We start from the raw sequence: 14,049 nt of genomic DNA, 5'->3' as shown, positions 1-14,049 counted from the left end.
AATATTTCCATGTGGAAATCTCCATATTTCCAGGAATATTTCCCACATTTCCATGTGGAAATCTCCCTGTTTCCAGGATTTTTTCCACCTTTTCCCCATCCCAGCACGAGACACCCCAGGGCTTTATTCTCACAATTTTCACACTTTATTTTCACTCTCTTCCCTGCAGAAAACGGGAAAAGGGGAATTTTCATTCCAGAACATCCAAGCACCTCCTTTCTCCCCACGGGAATTTTGGGGGGAAAACCTGGAAAAATCCCAATCCCAGCCCGGGGGGGAATCTCCAGGTGAGGAAATTCCAGGTGTAACCCATTGGCTGGAGCTTTTCCCAGCGGGAATTTTCGGGATCGCCCCGCACAGCTGGGAGTGGTTCTGGGTTTAAAAGGAGGAGGAACCCGAACCCCAAAAGTTCCTCCTCCTCTTTTTTGGGTTTTTTTTTTTTTTTGGGGTGTCCCCGCCCTCTCCGCTTCCTCCGGACGGCGCGGGGGGATCCGATGGATGCCGCGATCCCGGAGGAGATCCGGCGGCTCCTGGAAGGTACCGAACCCCCCCCTGGGGTCACCCCGCTGTGGGGTGGGGCTGGAAAAGGTTTGGGGGGCGTTCCTGGGGTGCTGTGGGGTCTGCAGAGGGTTTGGGGGGTGTGGGACCTCCCTGACCCCAATGAGAATTTTTGGAGTGATCTCATAGAGAATTTTTGGGGCTGTGGGACCTCCCTGATGCTGACCCCAAAGAGAATTTTGGGGTGACCTCAAAGACAACTTGTGGGGCTGTGGGATCTCCCTGACCCCGAAGAAAATCTTGGGGTGACCTCATAGAGAATTTTTGGGGCTGTGGGACCTCCCTGATGCTGACCCCGAGGAGAATTTGGGGAGCTGTGGGATCTCCCCGACCCCAAAGAGAATTTGTGGGACTGTGGGGCCCCTCTAATGCTGACCCTGAGGAGAATTTAGGGGGCTGTGGGATCTCCCTGACCCCAAAGAGAATTTTTGGGGCTGTGGGACCTCCCTTATGCTGACCCCGAGGAGAATTTGGGGAGCTGTGGGACCTCCCCGACCCCAAAGAGAATTTGTGGGGCTGTGGGACCTCCCTGACCCCGAGGAGAATTTGGGGGTGACTCTGAGGAGAACTTGTAGGGCTGTGGGGTGAGCCTGACCCCAAAGGGAATTTGGGGGTAACCCCCAAGGAAAATTTGGGGATTGTGGGACCTCCCTTGTGCTGACCCCGAGGAGAATTTGGGGGGTGACCCCAGAGAGAGTTTGGGAGCTGTGGGATCACTCTGACCCCAAAGAGAATTTGGGGGTAACCCCGAGGAGAACTTGGGGGGCTGTGGGTTTACTCTGACCCAAAGGAGAATTTGGGGGGTTGTGGGACCTCCCTGACCCCGAGGAGAATTTTGAGGTTGTGGCACCTCCTTGTCCCTGACCCCAAAGAGATTTTGGGGGTGACCCCAAAGAAAATTTTGGGGCTGTGGGACCTTCATGAAACCCAAGGAGAATTTGGGGCCCGTTTCTGAGGTTTTGGGCCTCAAAACCCTGAATTTTGTGGGGTTTTTTTTGCAGCTTGGCGTGGGGAGAAAAGTTTAGTGGTGCCCATAAATCCAGAAATCCAACCTGAGCTGGAATTCCAGCCTGGAGCAGGGGCTGAACCCATCCCTGCCCCCACCTGTGAACCCCCATCTTTCCAGGGTGGGGTTTTCTCCTTTTGGCTGTTTGATCCTCCAAATCCTCAATTTTTTTGGGGATTTTTCTGGTGTGGGGAGAGAGAAGCTCCCACAAATCCCTCAAGCCGAGCCCAGGCGGGATTTGCTCCGTCCCCGCTGTGGAGCCCCCACATCTGGCCGGTGCCAGGAAGCAGCTGGGACCCATTTTTGGTGGTTTTTGGGGTTTTTCATCTCTCGTTTCCTGCCTCGGCAGCGCCGAGCTCGTCCCTCCCCCTCCCAAACCCCACGGAACTCCCACCCCTGCCCCAGGACCCCACCCAGCCCGGCTTCCCCCAAATTCCAGGTGTTTAATCCCGGATTGAGTTGGGAATTCTCATCCTGGGGGTGTTTTTGACCTGGCTGGTTCCTCTGCTGTGGGTTATTTCCTCGTTAGCTGCCGGGGTTTAATTGAAGGTTTCAGATCACAGAGCTCGGGGTCGAACCTGGCCGGGCCCTGCAGGGGCTGGGGAGGCTCCAGGATGGGAATGGAAGGGTTAAAATCTGATATTTTATTATTTATTTTGTGTTTTTTGGGGTGACCTTGTCCCCGGAGCAGTTGGCAAAAAACTTGGAGAAGGATTTGGGATCAAACTTTGTCAATCCTGAGGTGTTCCAGGGTCTGAGGAGGTTTCCAGGGGCTGAGGAGGCTCCAGGCTGGGCTTGAAACACTTTAAACCTGATATTTTATTATTTATTTTGTGTTTTATGAGGTTTTGGGGTGACCTTGTCCCTGCAGCAGCGGGCAAGAAACGTGGAGAAGGATTTGGGATCCAATTTTGTCAATCCCGAGGCCTTGCAGGGGCTGGGGAGGCTCCAGGATGGGGATGGAGCACTTTAAACCTGATATTTTATTATTTATTTTATATTTTTTGGGGTGACCTTGTCCCTAGAGCAGTTGGCAAAAAATATGGAGAAGGATTTGGGATCCAATTTTGTCAATCCTGAGGCTTTCCAGGGGCTGGGGAGGCTCCAGGATGGGCATGGAGCACTTTAAATCTGATATTTTATTTTTTATTTTGTATTTTTTGGTGTTTTGGGGTGACCTTGTCCCTGGGGCAGTGGGCAAGAAACGTGGAGAAGGAATTGGGATCCAATTTTGTCAATCCCGAGGCCTTGCAGGGGCTGGGGAGGCTCCAGGATGGGGATGGAGCACTTTAAACCTGATATTTTATTATTTATTTTATATTTTTTGGGGTGACCTTGTCCCTAGAGCAGTTGGCAAAAAATATGGAGAAGGATTTGGGATCCAATTTTGTCAATCCTGAGGCCTTGCAGGGGCTGGGGAGGCTCCAGGATGGGCATGGAGCAGTTTAAACCTGATATTTTATTATTTATTTTATATTTTTTGGGGTGACCTTGTCCCTAGAGCAGTTGGCAAAAAATATGGAGAAGGATTTGGGATCCAATTTTGTCAATCCTGAGGCCTTGCAGGGGCTGGGGAGGCTCCAGGATGGGCATGGAGCAGTTTAAACCTGATATTTTATTATTTATTTTGTGTTTTATGAGCTTTTGGGGTGACCTTGTCCCTGAAAGAGTTGACAAAAAACATGGAGAGGGATTTGGGATCAAATTCTGTCAATCCTGAGGCCTTGCAGGGCCTGAGGAGGTTTCCAGGGGCTGTGGAGGCTGCAGGCTGGGAATGGAGGGGTTAAAATCTGATATTTTATTATTTATTTTGTGTTTTATGAGCTTTTGGGGTGACCTTGTCCCTGCAGCAGTGGGCAAGAAACGTGGAGAAGGATTTGGGATCCAATTTTGTCAATCCCGAGGCCTTGCAGGGACTGGGGAGGCTCCAGGATGGGGATGGAGCAGTTTAAACCTGATATTTTATTATTTATTTTATATTTTTTGGGGTGACCTTGTCCCTAGAGCAGTTGGCAAAAAATATGGCGAAGGATTTGGGATCCAATTTTGTCAATCCCGAGGCTTTCCAGGGGCTGGGGAGGCTCCAGGATGGGAATGGAGCACTTTAAACCTGATATTTTATTATTTATTTTGTGTTTTATGAGCTTTTGGGGTGACCTTGTCCCTGAAGGAGTTGACAAAAAACACGGAGAGGGATTTGGGAACAAATTCTGTCAATCCTGAGGCCTTGCAGGGCCTGAGGAGGTTTCCAGGGGCTGTGGAGGCTCCAGGCTGGGAGTGGAGGGGTTAAAATCTGATATTTTATTATTTATTTTGTGTTTTATGAGCTTTTGGGGTGACCTTGTCCCTGGAGCAGTTGGCAAGAAACACAGAGGGAGATTTGGGATCAAATTTTGCTGGATCTTGATAATCCTGAGGCTCCAGGCTGGGGATGGAGCAGTTTAAATGTGTTATTTTGTTATTTATTTTGTATTTTATGTGTATTTCCATATGGAAATCTCCATATTTTGGGGTGACCTCGTTGCTGTCCCTAAAGGAGCCGGCAAAAAACACGGAGAGGGATTTGGGATCGGAGTTTGCCAATCCTGAGGCCTTGCAGGGGCTGGGGAGGCTCCAGGATGGGAATTGAGGAGTTTAAAGGGAGAGAAAAGGAGGGGAAAATGGTGAAGGGAAAAAAGGGAAACTTCCATCCTTCCATCCATCCTTCCATCCATCCTTCCATCCATCCTTCCATCCATCCTTCCATCCATCCTTCCATCCATCCTTCCATCCATCCTTCCATCCATCCTTCCATCCATCCATCCAAAATCCCTCTCTGTGTTTTTTGTCTGCTCCTTCAGGGATATCAGTGAGGTCACCTCCTCATAAAATAAATAATAAAATACCAGATTTAGATTGGTCACTATCCCAGGTTTCCCAAACCCTTTCCCAGATCCAGGTTTCTCCAACCCCTTCCCAGGTTTCCTGAACGCTTCCCAGATTTTCTGACTCTTCCCAGATTTCCTAAACCCTTTCCCAGATCCAGATTTCCCAAACTCTTCCCAGATTTTCTAAACCCTTCCCAGATTTCCCAACCCTTTCCCAGATCCAGATTTTCTGACCCTTCCCAGATTTCCTAAAATCTTTCCTAGATCCAGGTTTCTCCAACCCTTTCCCAGATTTCCCAAACCCTTTTCCAGATCCATGTTTCTTCAACCCCTGTCCCAGATTTCCCGACCTTTCCCAGATCCAGATTTCCTAAACCCTTCCCAGATTTCCCAAACCCTTTTCCAGATCCAGATTTCCTAAACCCTTCCCAGATTTCCCAAACCCTTTTCCAGATCCAGATTTCCCAAACCCCTATCCCATATTTCCCCAACTCTTTCCCAGATCCAGGTTTCTCCAACCCCTTTCCCAGATTTCCTGACCCTTTCCAGATTTCCTGACCTTTCCCATATTTCCCCAACCCCTTCCCAGATCCAGGTTTCCTGACCTTTCCAACCCCTTTTCCAGATCCAGATTTCCCAAACCCCTTTTCCAGATCCAGATTTCCCAAACCCCTTTTCCAGATCCAGATTTCCCAAACCCCTTTCCCGGATTTCCCGACCTTCCCAGATTTTCCTAAACCCTGTCCCAGATTTCCCGAACCCCTTTTCCGGATTTCCCGACTTTTCCCAGATCCAGATTTCCTGACCCTTCCCAGATTTCCTAAAACCTTTCCCAGATCCAGATTTCCTAACCCTTCCCAGATCCAGATTTCCCGAGCCCCTTTCCCAGATTTCCCCAACCCTTCCCCGCCCTCACTTCCCCAACCCTTTCTAGATTTCCTGACTTTTCCCATATTTCCCCAACCCTTTCCCACTCCCTTTTCCCGGATTTTCCCTGTTTTCCAGAGGCGGGAGGTTTCCTGCTGCGGGGGCTGCAGGAGGAGCCGCTCAGCGCCCCGGCCCGCGAGCGCCGCTCGGATCTCCTGCGCCGCTTCCAGCGCCTCCGAGCCCGGTGGGTCACCCCAAATCCTGATCCAACCCTCCAGAATTCCAGCAGATCCCGGGATTCCTCCTCCCGCTGGAATTCCCCCTGGTTTGGGGTTTTAGGGATGTTCTAGCCTTGGATAATTCTGGGAAATTGTTGGGTATTTTTGGATCCTCCAGCGCCTCCGAGCCCGGTGGGTCACCCCAAATCCTCCAGAATTCCAGCAGATCCCGGGATTCCTCCTCCTGCTGGAATTCCCTCTGGTTTGGGGTTTTAGGGATGTTCCAGCCTTGGGGAACTCTGGGAAATTGTTGGGATTTTTTGGATCCTCCAGCGCCTCCGAGCCCGGTGGGTCACCCCAAATCCTGATCCAAACCCTCCCGAATTCCAGCAGATCCCGGGATTCCTCCTCCTGCTGGAATTCCCTCTGGTTTGGGGTTTTAGGGATGTTCCAGCCTTGGGGAACTCTGGGAAATTTTTGGGATTTTTTGGATCCTCCACCGCTTCCAGCGCCTCCGAGCCCGGTGGGTCACCCCAAATCCTCCAGAATTCCAGCAGATCCCGGGATTCCTCCTCCCTGGTTTGGGGTTTTAGGGATGTTCCAGCCTTGGGGAATTCTGGGAAATTGTTGGGATTTTTTGGATCCTCCAGCGCCTCCGAGCCCGGTGGGTCATCCCAAATCCCGATCCAAACCCTCCAGAATTCCAGCAGATCCCGGGATTCCTCCTCCCGCTGGAATTCCTCCTGGTTTGGGGTTTTAGGGATGTTCCAGCCTTGGAGAATTCTGGGAAATTGTTGGGATTTTTTGGATCCTCCGCCGCTTCCAGCGCCTGCGAGCCCGGTGGGTCACCCCAAACCCCCCAGAACCCTCCAGAATTCCAGCACATCCCGGGATTCCTCCTCCCTGGTTTGGGGTTTTAGGGATGTTCCAGCCTTGGGGAATTCTGGGAAATTGTTGGGATTTTTTGGATCCTCCAGCGCCTCCGAGCCCGGTGGGTCACCCCAAATCCCCAGAACCCCGGCACATCCAGAATTCCAGCAGATCCCGGGATTCCTCCTCCCGCTGGAATTCCTCCTGGTTTGGGGTTTTAATGATGTTCCAGCCTTGGGGAATTCTGGGAAATTGTTGGGATTTTTTGGATCCTCCAGCGCCTCCGAGCCCGGTGGGTCACCCCAAATCCCGATCCAACCCTCCAGAATTCCAGTAGATCCCGGGATTCCTCCTCCCTGGTTTGGGGTTTTAGGGATGTTCCAGCCTTGGGGAACTCTGGGAAATTGTTGGGATTTTTTTGATTTTTCTCTGTTTCAGGGTGAGGATTTCTTCCCCCCTTTTTTTAAGGAAGGAATTCTGGGGTATTCCAAATTTAATCCCTAATTTTAGGATGGGGATTTCCCCCTCTTTTTATTTTCTTAAGGAAGGAATTCTGGGATATTCCAGATTTATTCCCTAATTTTAGGATGGGGATTTCCCCTCTGCTCCCTTCCCTTTATTTTTGAGGCAGGAATTCTGGGATATTCCTGATTTATTCCATATTTTTAAGATGGGGATTTCCCCCTTTTTTTATTTTCTGAAGGGAGGATATTCCTAATTGTTTCTGCAATTTCAGGATGGGATTTCTGCCTCTTTTTATTTTCTTAAGAAGAAATTCTTGGATAATCCTGATTTATTCCTTAATTCTAGGATGGGAATTCTCCCCCCTTTTTTGTTTTTTTTTTTGAGGAAGGAATTCTGGAATTTTGCTGATTTATTCTTCAATCTCAGTGTGGGATTTCCCCCTTCCCCTTTTTTTTTTTGAGAAGGAATTTATTCCCTAATTTTAGGATGGGGATTTTCATCTGCTCCCTTCCCTTTATTTTTGAGGAAGGAATTCTGGGATATTCTGGATTTATTCCCTAATTTTTGGATGGGGATTTCCCCTCTGCTCCCTTCCCTTTATTTTTGAGGCAGGAATTCTGGGATATTCCTGATTTATTCCATAATTTTAAGATGGAGATTTCCCCCTCTTTTAATTTTCTTAAGGAAGGATATTCCTAATTTTTTTCTGCAATTTCAGGATGGAATTTTTGCCTTTTTTTATTATAGAAGGAATCCTCAGATATTCGTGATTTATTCTGAATGGAGATTTTTTTTTTTTTTTTTTTTTACCCCTCCCTTTTTTTCTTTTAAGGAAAGAATTTCCCACATTAATCCAAATTAAATTAATCCCATTTTATCCCTGAGCTCACTCCCACCACTAATTCCGTTTGGAACCTTTCTGGGTTGCTCCTTTCCGGAATTTTCCATCCTGGCTGATGGAATTATCCCAAATTTCCCACCCATTTCCTCCCGGATCCATCACTAACCTGAAACCTGAGAGCCTCAACCCAGCTGAGAAATGAATTTAAATCCCTTTTTCCCCTAATGGAGAATTCCCAATCCCATTTTCCTGGCTCCCACTTTCTTTTTTTTCTTCCCTGTTGGGAAATCTCACCCAGCATCGATTTTTATTTATTTATTTTTTTTTTAAATATTTATTTTCCCAGACATTCAAATCCTGGCTCCAAAGATCCCTTGGGAATATCAGCTCTTAATTAACGAGGAAAAACCGGGAATTTGATTGGAAGCTGCCTGGATTTTATGGATCTGGCTCAGGGGGTTCGGATTTTGGGATTTTCCAGCTGTTAAACCAAATTTTTGCTTTTTTTTGGGGGGGTGTTGCAATCCTAAAAATCCAAAAATATCCTGGAAAATTGGGAAAACAGGATTTGGGATGAAGTTTTCTGCAGGAAGGGATGGGGGAAACACCAAGTTTGGGGAAAATATTGGGAAAAGAGCGAAATTCCATGGGGAAAATTCCTGGGAATCCAAGCACTCCCAAGATCTGTAATTTATGGGATTTATCCAAGATTTCCATTGGCAGAGGCAGGAATGAGCTCCTGGCTCTTCCACATTCCCAAAAAACTTCTCCTCTCCCCATTCCCAATTCCATTTTATCCCAACTTTTCCTTCCTGGAGTAAAAATTATCCAAGTGTGGAATTAAATCCAAATCCTTGAGCTGAAATCGGATTTTTTTTCCTGTTTTTTATCCCAAAAAATGAAAAAAAAAGCAGGAAAATCCAAGTTTTTTTTAGTGTTTTCCCTCAGCCTTCCCAGAGCTGCTCCAGGAGGGAACAGAACTCAATTTTCCCGTTTTTTTTTAGGCCATTTCCTGGGATTAAAAATGACAGAGGTCGGGAACAAAGCCCCGGCGCTTTCACGGAATTTCCATTTTCATGGAATTGCGAGTGACAGAAAATCGTTCAGGAAATGTTGGCGCTAAAACGTGGCCAGGAAAAGCTCCTGAGGCAAAAATTCCCGGAAAAAAAAAAAAAAAAAAAGGGATTCTTGCTGCTCCTCTCTTCCCAGGAGGCGAAAATATCCCAAATTTTTGGGAATGTTGGATTTTTTTGGGGCTGGGATCTCTTGGAGCTGATGTTTTTCCACTTAAATGTTGAATAGTTGGAGTTTTCCATGGAAATGTTGGGATTTAAGGATGAAAAATGTGGGAAAAAAAAAAAAGCTGGAGCTGCTTTTCCGGCTGCCTCGTGTGGGGCTGGATTTTTGGGATTTAGGGGATGGAGAAAAAACTCCTTGTGGGATTTAGGAACCGTTCCTGGGAGCATCCCCAGAAATTCCCGATTTTCCCTCCAGAATGCGCTTCCCAACCCAAAATCCTGGGAAAATTTCTCCCTGTGCACATTTTGGATTTTTCCAAATTTTTTTTTTTTTTTTTTTTTTTAATCCCAAGCAAACATCTCCAATTAATACCAGGCCCTTCACCAGAATTCCAGGGGTTGTTTCCCAACAAATCCGTGCTGGGAGTTCAGATGTTCCCCAGAAATAATTTTTTTTTCCAGGAAAGCTTTTCCTGAGGATCCGAATTCATTGGATTTTTCCTGTGTTGGAGCTCACCTTGGAAAGGGCACTTTGTGTTTCATTCCCAATCCTTGGTGGCATTCCCAAATTTCCCAGTGCTGGTCCTGGATTAAAATGATTCCCAAGATTTGCCTGAAATGGGAGAGAAGAAAAAAATCCTGATTTTTTTTTTTTTTTTTTTTAATATTAAATCCTTTTTTATTTTTTTTGGGAATGGGCAGAGCGTGTGGATCACCCTCCACTTGCTGGGAATGAGCTCGGCAAAAATCCTGGAATGTTTTGGGGTTGGAAGTGACTTTTAAAGGATTTGAGGGGGAAAAAATTCAGAGGAATTTTTGTGTTTGGAGAAGGATCTGTTCCAATGGATGGAAATCCAGGAATTCCATCCATTCCCTTCCCACATTCCCAGGCTGTTCCAAGCTTTCCCCAGGGCTGGCACATCCCAATTTCTCCTGGAATTCCTCGTGTTTCCCATTCCCTGAGCTCCTGGATTCTCCCACCCATCCCAAATTCCTCAGGCTGGAACAATCCTTGAGGAAAATCCGGGATTTCATGGCTCCTTTTCCGTTTGGTTTTTCAGGTACCACCTGGAATTCCCATCCCAAGGTGAGTCCAGCTGGGAAGGGTTGGACTGGGGGACATTCCCGGTGCTGAATTCCCAGGAAAATGAGTTTTTATGGATGTGTGGAGCAGTTCTTGGGGTGGGAAAACTCCACAGCAGGAATCTCATCCCGGAGAGCAAATCCCACAATTTCTGTGGCTCTGGCAGCGATTCCTGGGCTGGGAAGTTTCCCAGAAACTCCAGAAATGTGGAAAAGTTTGGGAAATTTGGAAAGAACAACACAGGGATTGGTGGATTTGTCTTTTTTCCTTAAAAAATGGTTGGGATCCATTGAGATCCCCGGGAGCAACTGGAATAAATCCCTTCCCAGAATCCCAACTCCTCCAATCCTTTATTCCAGGAATAAATCCCTTCCCAGAATTCCAGTTCATCCAACCTTTTATTCCAGGAATAAATCCTTTCCCAATATTCCAGCTCCTCCAATCCTTTATTCCAGGAATAAATCCCTTCCCAGTGTTCCAGTTCATCCAATCCTTTCTTTCCCTCAGGAACAAATTCCCTTCCTGGTATTCCAACTTCTCCAAACCTTGTTTTCCTCTAGAAATTAAACCCCCTACCAGAATTCCAACTCATCCAATCCTTTATTCCAGGAACAGATTCCCTTCCTGACATTCCAACTCCAAATCTTCCTTTCCTCTGGGAATAAATCCTTTCCTGGCATTCCAACTCCTCCAATCCTTTATTCTGGGAATAAATCCTTTCACAGAATTCCAACTCTTCCAATCTTTTACTCCAGGAATAAATCCCTTCCCAGTATTCCAGTTCATCTAATCCTTTATTCCAGGAATTAAATCCCTTCCTGGCATTCCAATTTCTCCAATCCTTTATTCCAGGAATAAATCCCTTTTTGGCATTCCAATTTCTCCAATTCTTTATTCCAGGAATTAAATCCCTTCCCAATATTCCAGCTCCTACAATCCTTTACTCCAGGAATAAATCTGTTCCTGGCATTCCAATTTCTCCAATCCTTTACTCCAGGAATTAAATCCCTTCCTGATATTCCAATTTCTCCAATCCTTTATTCCAGGAATAAATCTCTTCCTGGCATTCCAACTCCTCCAATCCTTTATTCTGGGAAAAAATCCTTTCACAGAATTCCAACTCTTCCAATCTTTTACTCCAGGAATAAATCCCTTCCCAGTATTCCAGCTCCTCCAATCCTTTACTCCAGGACTTAAATCCCTTCCTGGCATTCCAATTTCTTCAATCCTTTATTCCAGGAATAAATCCCTTTTTGGCATTCCAATTTCTCCAATCCTTTATTCCAGGAATAAATCCCTTCCTGGCATTCCAGCTCCTCCAAATCTTCCTTTTCTCTGGGAATAAATCCTTTCCTGGCATTCCAACTCTTCCAATCCCTTTTCTCCTGGAATAAATCCATTCCCAGAATTCCAACTCTTCCAATTCTTTATTCTGGGACCAAATCCTTTCCCCAGAATTCCAGCTCCTTCAATCCTTTACTCCAGGGATTAAATCCCTTCCTGGCATTCCAATTTATCCAATCCTTTATTCTGGGAATAAATCCTTTTCCAGAATTCCAACTCTTCCAATCCTTTACTCCAGGAATAAATCCCTTCCTGGCATTCCAATTTCTTCAATCCTTTATTCCAGGGATTAAATCCCTTCCCAATATTCCAGCTCCTACAATCCTTTACTCCAGGAATAAATCCCTTCCTGGCATTCCAATTTCTCCAATCCTTTACTCCAGGAGCAAATCCCTTCCTGATATTCCAATTTCTTCAATCCTTTATTCCAGGAATAAATCTCTTCCTGACATTCCAATTTCTCCAATCCTTTATTCTGGGAATAAATCCTTTTCCAGAATTCCAACTCTTCCAATCCTTTATTCCAGGAATTAAATCCCTTCCCGACATTCCAGCTCCTCCAATCCTTTACTCCAGGAATTAAATCCCTTCCCGACATTCCAATTTCTCCAATCCTTTACTCCAGTTAAATCCCTTCCTGGCATTCCAATTTCTCCAATCCTTTATTCCAGGAAAAAAATCCCTTTCTGGCATCCCAATTTCTTCAATCCTTTATTCCAGTTAAATCCCTTCCCGACATTCCAACTGCTCCCATCCTTCCTTTTCCCCAGGAACAAACTCCAGCGTGTTCCCTCCTGGCTCAGGGCTCGTTTCCAGCCCGTCCTGGAAATTCCAGGAGCGCTTCAGCCTCGCAATTCCCGCCGGGAATTGAGTTCTCCCGTTTTTAATCGAGCTCTGATCATCGTTCTCCCGGTGATTCCAGCGTCTGGCACATCTGGAAAAGCCCAACCCGCAGCTGGGCGGAAAATTAAAACAAAAATGGGGAAGATCCGAGCACAAAAAAGGCTCCAAATGAGGTTTTTGAATCGGGAAAGTTCCTGGAATGAAGGGTGTGGAGGAGGAGGGGAGAGGCTTTGGTTCCTTGGAATATTCTAATTATGGAGTCGGAAGGAAAAGCAGAATTGGGATGTGGAACTGGGCAGAGATTTGGAAAGGAATTCCTGCTGGGAATTCCTGGCCTCGAGTTCCCACTGGGAATTCTTCTAAATCCCTTGGGAATTAATGTTGTTGGGACAAAACATTCCAAGGAAACGGGAAAATCTGAGGCAGAAAACGTGGATTTGATGTGCAGAGGCTCAGAGTGATCCCTGTGAAGAAAGGAGAGGTGGGAATGGGAATTTGGGTGGCCTGGATGGAAAAGAGCCAGGGAATTGTGGAGTTGGTTTTTAGGGATAAAATTAAATCCAGGCTGGGAAATCCCGGGATAAATGAGGATGGGTTTAAGGACCAGGTTGGAGTGGCAAAGGAAGAGATTCCTCCCAGGATTTTCATTGGAAATGAAAATTTTCTGAGGGATTGAAGCACAGCTTGAGCTGGATCTGGTAAAAACAGAGCTCTGGGATTCCCTCTGGAGAGCAAAATCCCAGGAATTCCGGTTATCCCAACCCGTGTGTTCCCAGGATGGGCAGGATTGAACTGAGCCCATCCTGGGATCTAAAAAATTCCTCCAAATCCGGAGTTTAGGATTTCCTCTGGTTCAGATGGGGATTTTTCCACCTTTTTTTTGTTTCTTTCTGAGAAAGGAATTCTTCGATATTCCTAATTTATTCCCTAATTTCAAAATGTGATTTTTTTTTTTTCCTCCCCCTCTTTTGAGGAAAATTTGAGATTTGAGTGCAAATGTGACCGAGCAGGATTTAAGGATCCAGAGCAGGAATTTCTGTTCCCAAATCCCTGGCACCAAAACCTGGAGCTCCAATTTATTTTTACCTCATTCCATAGATTTTCTTGGATCAGAGCCCCAGCAGGAGCCGAATTCCCCTCTGGAATTGCCGGGGTGAAGTATTTTAAATCCATGTATTTAATTCTGAATCATTTTTTGGAAAGAGAGAGGGAATTTGGGAAGGAAAATCGGGAGTGGGAGCCCTTCCCCCCGAGCTCCTGGGCTCTGTTTGGCAGGGAAAATGTTGAATAAAAATCGGGATTTGGGAGGAAGGGAAGGAAGGAACGGTCTGAGGGAGCAGCCAGAGGCCGGTCAGGGAACTGCAAGGGAATTTTGAGGGAATTTTGAGGGAATTTTGAGGGAATTTTGAGGGAATTTTGAGGGGAAGGGATGGGAATTTTGAGGGAATTTTGAGGGAATTTTGAGGGAATTTTGAGGGGAAGGGATGGGAATTTTGGAAGGGAATTTTGAGGGATAAAGAGGGAAAAGGTCTCTGGGGGGGGGAAAATGGGAGCTGTGGGTCAGAGCTGGAATTCTGGCATTGCTGGGGTGGGAATTTGTGAGAGAAAAGAGAGAAAGGGATGGGAAATAGTGAGAGGAAAAGGCTTTTCTGGAGTGGGGATTTTAGGGGAATAGACATTGCTGGAGTGGGAATTTGTGAGGGGAAAAGAATCACTGGAATGGGAATTTGTGAGGGGGAAAAAGGATTGCTGGGAATGGGAATTTGTGAGGGAAAAGGTATTTCTGGAATGGGATTTTGTGAGGAGAAAAAGGATTTTTGGGAATGAGAGTTTGTGAGGGGAAGGGAG

General features: G+C 46.4%; 1 protein-coding gene across 1 annotated transcript in view; it reads left to right on the top strand.

Moving 5' to 3' along the window:
• The first annotated feature begins 467 nt into the window (after positions 1–467).
• SKAP1 (src kinase associated phosphoprotein 1) overlaps positions 468–14,049 on the top strand; it is a 94,988-nt gene continuing 81,406 nt past the window's right edge. Inside the window, exons 1-3 of the mRNA XM_056511787.1 lie at positions 468–537; positions 5,437–5,542; positions 9,992–10,017. Coding sequence (XP_056367762.1) covers positions 495–537; positions 5,437–5,542; positions 9,992–10,017 — 175 coding nt within the window. The 5' untranslated portion in view covers positions 468–494. The remainder of the gene's footprint in view (positions 538–5,436; positions 5,543–9,991; positions 10,018–14,049) is intronic.

This window comes from Oenanthe melanoleuca, chromosome 27, assembly GCF_029582105.1.
Source record: "Oenanthe melanoleuca isolate GR-GAL-2019-014 chromosome 27, OMel1.0, whole genome shotgun sequence".
NCBI classification, from domain to species: domain Eukaryota; kingdom Metazoa; phylum Chordata; class Aves; order Passeriformes; family Muscicapidae; genus Oenanthe; species Oenanthe melanoleuca.
Note: the sequence above shows the minus strand (reverse complement) of the source record. Positions and strands in the feature narration are given on the sequence as shown.